Consider the following 7,289-nt stretch of genomic DNA (forward strand, 5'->3'; position numbering starts at 1 on the left):
ACCCGTCCGATTAACGTGTAACTAACCGCGAGACTTACCTGCTATTATAGGCGAGCCCCGGGCGCCGCCTCCTCTAATAGTATATAGCAGCTATATATTATTACAGTATAAGCGTTCTTAGCTATAGCTATAATGGCGTAGGAGGACGAATTAGGCGTAGGCTACCGCTATAATAGCTATAGAGACTACATATGCCTTACCCTAAGAAGATAGAGTCGATATAATCGCGGCTCTACGTGGTAGGTAATAGCAGGTATCTCTTAGGGAAAACCCTAGCTAAATAGAGCAGGCCGGCTCTTAATAGGTACCTCCACCGACTTAGCAGCAGATATCCTATATATAGGTACTGCCTTCAAACTAATAGGCGCCGGGGAGCGAGTTTTAAGTCTAATAATAATAATAATAACCGCCGTTATAGGCACTAGGAGTAAGGAATTAATAGCCGCGATATAATAAGTTTTATATTATAGATAGCGGTATAAATACTGACGGCTCTGTATAAGATAGATATTTTAAAATATATAATATTTTACTGGCTAATCTACCGTTCTTAAAAATCTTATATCTCACTTAAAAAATTACATTATCTTTTGCCTATCTTAAAGTACCGGTACGTAATATTTAGAGCTAAGATTCCGGTTATACACGTAATTACTTTACCTTCCTAATAGGGTTAAGTGGATAATAAATAATAAACAGAGAGCATATAAATACCGGTACTTAGGATTTACTATCTAGGCAGAATTATTAAGAGACAGGATATTCCGACTGTACTATTTGGATATTCCGACTATAGTTCTGATATAGACCCACCTTGTCCCTATTTCGGAATAATCGATATATAGCTACGAAGTATAGTCGTAAACCACTCTAACGCCTTTTAACGCCTTTTAACGCTTTGGATTAATTTAATCGCTTAGATTAATTAAAGGCAGTAGTTATTATTATTGTTATTGCTGCTGCTGTAATTAACGGATAAGCTTATGCGTTTGATTAAAGCCGATCGTAGAAGAAATAGCTCCGCGACCTCCTCCTCCAGCAATAATAGTTCCACGGCCTCTTCCACGCCCACGCCCACGGATATCGCCTTATTATTATTGTTATTATTGTTGTTATTAAGTAGTCGCGTTATTGATTGAAGTTAATTAACTATGATCTTAATAGCGTGATGGGTTGTATTGGTTTTATATGTGGTCTACGAAGCAAACGTTGATTGGCTGGAAAGGTGGGTCCCACCAGAACTATTGTCGGAACATCCAAGTGGTATAGTCGGAATATCCAGTCTTATTATTAAACGGGGCCTTATAGTCGTTCCAGCCAAGCACCTTTTTATGTATTTCCCGACTTATGTACGAAGTAGGTACTGTATATTATTTCTGTTCTAGCCTAATATAAATCAGCTGCTTCCTACTTTTTGAGTATGCTCGAATTGGATCCGAACCCTTTTCTTCAGCCATGTCTTCTTACTTCGCAACTCGTAGATCCATATCCTTAACGGCGAACCCGAGTTCGTTGTTTTATGCCCCAGCGACAAAGTTACCTGATACTGTAAGTTTCCTTGTTTTATAATCCCAGCCACTGGAACACGGTTGTTGAAGAACATGTTAAGCCACTCCAAAGGCGAGGCCACTCCACTTCCTATCGACAATGCCTCTCCGGCATTTGGATTCCCAAAGGAGTAACGTCAACAAGTCCCAACGAAGGTATACGCTGACATGAAGCCTTGCCATCACTTCATATTAACTAACATTCGAAGATGCCCATGGAAAGCTTGTCCGCGCTGGTTTCCTCCGCCAGGTATGTATGCTGCCTCGCCTTTGACATCCAAATAAGCACTCCTCTGTCACGGCCGTACTGAGTCTTGTTATCGCATGTCTTCCAGTCTCACCCTGGCATCTTTCACATGCTCCCTCTGGGCCGCCGTGTGCAAGACAAGTTGGAAAGACTCCTGGACGATCATCTGAGAGCACTTGGTATGGAAGCCATGCGGAATTCCAGGCGGCAGAATACAAGCTGAGATCATAATTCGAAGGGGCCTCGAGGATTTCCCTTTCCTCTATTACGTCCAAACAGCTCTGGCAACAGAGTGGACGATTCCCACATGTCAGTTCCGAGGTTTGTGTTGCCTCCCCGTTCCTTCACACTACATCCAACTAACCAGTCCCAAACATCAGATATTTGATTTTCGAGATCGCAAAGGCAGTGAATACTTGCTTTCGCCGACTCACGAGGAAGAGGTCACGGCGTTGGTGGCACAATGTGTAAATTCCTACAAGGAGCTTCCATTGAGACTTTATCAGATCAGTTAGTGGTTCCCTAGACTTGTTGGTGTATTTGGCTATGATGGGTTGACATGCCAGTAGCTCGGAAATATCGTGACGAGATACGTCCTCGGCGCGGTCTCTTACGGGCCAGAGAGTTCATAATGAAAGATCTCTATACCTTCGACACTACATCGAATTCCGCAGCAAACACATATGTGGAGGTTCAACACGCCTACGCAATGTTCTTCCGATCACTCGGACTACCCTTCGTACGTGTTGAAGCCAACTCGGGCGAAATGGGAGGGAATTTAAGTCACGAATACCACTTACCGATCTCCATTGGGGATGATCTAGTCGTGACATGCTGCCAATGCGACTATGCGGCCAACGCTGAAATGCTCCGCAATCAGGTCGCCGTTCCTCTTGACCAGAAAAGCGCACAGCGTGACGTCGATTGGCAAGTATGGAGAGGAATCAGCAAGGATCGGCTGACACTCATAAACGCGTGGTTTCCGATCCGTTCGTCGCTGGCAATCAACAGCTCTGGGCTCAGTGGCGCGATACCGCGTGTTGTGCAGGAAGTCGTGCCAGATTTAGATTCCAGCGTCGACCATCCCCTGGCACTGTGGCTGAAAACAATACAACGCTGGTCCCAGAGGCCCATTCAACACAGGGACATTGCGACAATTCCGCAAGTCTTGAATTTGATAGATTACAGACTCGGAGCTGATCCTGGGTTCCGGCTGCGCGAAGTTAGTAATGTTTGGGGTACTTCTCACGTGCAGCAGAGTGTTATCCTCCAAGCCAAAAACGGTACCCCTCTGGACCTTGTGGGAGATGCAAATGCCGATAGATGTCCGCGGTGTGGTGATGGGGTGCTCAAAGTCATGAAGGCACTGGAGATTGGCCATACCTTCCACCTAGGAACGCGATATTCGGACCGATTGGGAGCGACAGTATCGCTCCCGGGATATGGCAATCCTTCAACCCGAGAAATGGCAGCGCCTATTCCTGCACTAGTGCCGATACAGATGGGTTGCTACGGAATTGGGGTCTCTCGACTCATCGGCGCAATTGCCCAATATTTTTCGGATGACCATGGCCTACAATGGCCCCGTGTCATTGCGCCATTTGAGGTTGCCGTCCTTTGTGCCCCAGCTCTCACGGCGGAAGGAGTAAATGTATATGACATGATCACCAATTCCTCTCGTCCTCGGCCGATAGATGTGGTTTTGGACGACCGACCAGTCTCTTTGCCGTGGAAAATGAAGGATGCAGATCTTGTGGGCTATCCCATTTTGATTATACTAGGGAAACACTGGAAGGCACAAGGTGATATTGAGGTGCAATGTCGTCGACTTGGTATAAGGAGGCTGGTCCGTCCCGAATCACTTCAGGAATTAGTGCATAATTTGCTAGAGAATTTAGGATAATTGTTAAAGGGGCTCTAGAGAGGCACCATATATGGCTAGAAAGGCGCCTAAAGACCCATAACTCGGTGTCGACGTATAAGGAATAATATCGTACACCACTCTATACTAAGTAGCAAAGCATCGGGCATTATTCACTTTATAGACGAGGTTATTATCTTCTACTACCTAGTAGTTAAGTAGATAAACAAATAATACGACTATAGATACCCTTTTTATTATCCTTGTTTATCGCCTAGCGCTATCCCTTATCTAATCGTTTATCTATTTAACACTTCTATCTAGGAATCGGGTTTATATAAGAATTGCCACTGCTTTCTAAAGCGGCCCGGGATAATATAAACTCTTTAAAGACATTAATAAGGTATCTAGTAAAATGCCTTGCTATAAGAGTGTCTGCCTTATAGGTTAAACCGGCCAGAGTAGTGTATAGTAACGGTTACGCCTCGCGATATCCTATACTTCTACTAACTCGAATATAGATAAGGGAGCACTTATTCCGACTAGGGCATTTGTTTATTCCGACCAGGGCACTATTTTCGTAGCCGGCACTAGCCGTCCATAATCACATTTTTTTTTTTTTTTTTAGAAAATTTCCTATCTACCACACTACGATATCGTCTTCTTTACCCTTAATAATTATCCATCTATCTCTAACGCTTAATAACGTCGAAATAGCGCGTTTACCTCCCGATTCTTTATATAATAATAATAATAATAATAATAATAATAATACCAATAATAACAACAATAAGGTCGTAATCGCCCCGGGGTTCGGGGTTAGGGTCGAGGGCGTGGATAACGTGTAGGGAGCGGTCGGGGTTAATTTAACATAAATTCCGTGGGAGGCAATCTAATCCCACCTAGATTATAGTCGGGAACGGATAGGCAATCTATAGGCTATAGGAAAAGCGAGAGAGGCGTGCGTTTACCTTATAGGAAGATACGAAGCAGCTGTTTATAGTCGAATTGATCCGTCGATTAACGATTATATCTAAGGCTAAAAGGACGATGATTAGATTAGAAAGAAAAAAAAAGTAATCGTAGGGCGGCTAGCGCCGGCTATAAAAATAGTGCCCTAGTCGGAATAAACAAATACCCTAGTCGGAATAAGTCCTCCTATAGATAATAGCCGCTTTATACCACTCTTCCCCTAGCTATTTTATAACCCGTAGCCTATATCCCGATACTATCTTAAGGCCGGCCCTTTTTATGAATTTATATAGGGTCCTAGGGCGCCGGAGGTTACAAAGAAGTCGAGGTACCTCCTTATTATTACTCTGCCATTGACGCATGATTCTACTACTAAGATATATCGATTAACGAGAGGCTAAAAGACTCGACCTCGGGTGGATACTTATAAAGAATATACCTATAAGGTAGTCCCGAAGCAGTATAAAGGCGTATATAATTATTAGTATAGTAATCGCCTTTAGGCTATAAAGGGAGAGGGTAACCGGGAAGTCTTTTTAATATATACCATAACTCCTTTTCTACTACCTCTATAGCCCGTGGGACGACCTTCGTATTAATATCTTTAAAGAGATTGAGCTGACTTAGAAAAGCTATCTTATTCTAGCATTCTCTGATTTTAATAGAGATCTCGGCTTTTTGATATATCTACTCGAGATATAGCTTGTAGAAGACAATTATTAAATTGTGTAAGCCAGTTACTAAATAAGACTTAAAGCTAGCATAACAGGACTCGATAATAAATATAGATATATACCCGGAATAGAATATTTAAATAATCTAGTACGTAACGATCTTCATTACATATAGCGTAAGCTATATATCCTTAGCGTACGCAATAGCTATTCCATAATCTTATCTAAATAACCTATACTCTTCGAGGTTTTATTGAAAACCTGCTTTATTAACTATATCACTAAAGTATTCTAGGCTTTAAAAAAGTCATAGATATAATTAATTAGAGACAGGGATAGCCTGAATAGGAGGAAACGATAGACCTTGGTAGTTATACAGGAGACTTAATACGGTTTACTATATTTAGAAATGTACAGGGGAGTCGGCTCCGGGACTAATACTATATCAGGGGTTTCCGTGTAAAGAGTATAGAGACGTTGTAAGATAATTAAGAATGGGATTAACTAATAGATCGAATTAAGACTTAAACTATTTGCTAAACCTCTAAGTCGGGAGTTTAGCTTCACCTAACCTTATTACGGGTTGACTCCTTCGATACAATCCAGTATAGTACCGGATCTTCCGACTAATTATATCGCGACCCTAGTAGCTCGCCGCGATATTATATTTAGGTCGCGAGCACCTATAGAGATTTCTTCTTTTCCTCCTTTTCTCCTTAGCTTGAAATAATTCAATTATTCAGCCTTAGTTTATAATCAATACGTGACTAGCCGCTTATATATGTAAAGCCTAGCGACACCTATACGCTACGCTAATTGATAGACTGCCACTTTAATCCACTACCTCCTAGCACGCTATCACGCCTAGCGTGCGAGTCGCCTAAGGCTATAGAGTAGAGGAGGGAGATTATTAACCTCTTATAGATATAGGTTATAACCTTAACCACCTAGATCTAACAAGAATAGAACGCTATTAACTAATTACCATAAGCGATATAAGATTAATAACGGTTAGCTATACTACACCTAGTACCCCTGACCGAAGAAGCTATATAATAGTTATAATTTATTACCTGGGTGTCTATATCTAACGTAACTCCTATCCTGAATGTTTAAACTAAGGCATAGCTATTATAATAGAAGTTTAACTGTAAACGCTTAGCGTATATAAGATAGTTATCCGACATTTACGAGAACCTCTTACGAGACTAGTACCTCTTTAAAAGCCCTCCTAAGAAATAGTACTTTATGAAGGCCCCGTTCGCGGATTTCAAAAAGTTTTTAAAGAATTTCAAAATAATTATACAAGGTATATCGCAGCCAAGACGCTAATTTAACCCCGGCTCTTTTCTATTATATACCTGTTTATATAGAAATATAGAAGAATCTACGGTAAAATATTAAGGGACTAAGTAGAAGGCTTAGACAGTTTGATATTTGGCCTATAATCGTGGCGTGGAAGTGGGGCCATGATAAATTCATCAGCCTCCCTAAGTACCACACCTATTTTCTATCTACATCATCCAGCTTCATTACCCATCACTTAGGCGTTTACTACCTCTACACGTGTAATTTATTCAATCCATCTGCTTTATCCTTATTATATTAACGGTCGTTACTAATATATTAATTCTGCCCTTAAACTTAGCTAAAAAGGCTCGGAGTTATGATCCTACGAGTACTGCTTAAGATGTATCTATATATACCTTATACACAGGAGGTATGGTACTTAGGGAGCTTGGCGGCTTTGTTATACCCCACGGAAAAGCCACGATTAGAGGCCGAATATCAATTCGTCTAGGCCTTCTAGTCAGTCCCAATATTAAGCCGATCCGAAATACGGGGTTATGTATTTTATATATAGTAGCCACTACTGTTTACTAATAGAGGATATCGTGGCTACTTATATATATATTAATATAATAGGCCTGAGTTCGATTAGCGTGGAGGAGGTTATAGAAGGGTCCCTTAGAGATATACCTGACCCG

At 41.5% G+C, this 7,289-nt stretch overlaps 1 protein-coding gene across 1 annotated transcript; it reads left to right on the forward strand.

The window, feature by feature from the left end:
• The first annotated feature begins 1,437 nt into the window (after positions 1–1,437).
• On the forward strand, positions 1,438–3,789 carry ACRALDRAFT_1062802 (uncharacterized protein). The gene is made up of 7 exons (XM_071016672.1): positions 1,438–1,548; positions 1,610–1,703; positions 1,757–1,797; positions 1,883–1,973; positions 2,033–2,115; positions 2,175–2,304; positions 2,364–3,789. The coding sequence occupies exons 1-7, from the start codon at positions 1,456–1,458 to the stop codon at positions 3,695–3,697; spliced, it is 1,866 nt and encodes a 621-aa protein (XP_070876204.1). The 5' UTR covers positions 1,438–1,455; the 3' UTR covers positions 3,698–3,789.
• Positions 3,790–7,289: the final 3,500 nt, after the last annotated feature.

This window comes from Sodiomyces alcalophilus (genome assembly GCF_042370955.1).
Source record: "Sodiomyces alcalophilus JCM 7366 unplaced genomic scaffold ACRALscaffold_3, whole genome shotgun sequence".
Classification (NCBI taxonomy): domain Eukaryota; kingdom Fungi; phylum Ascomycota; class Sordariomycetes; order Glomerellales; family Plectosphaerellaceae; genus Sodiomyces; species Sodiomyces alcalophilus.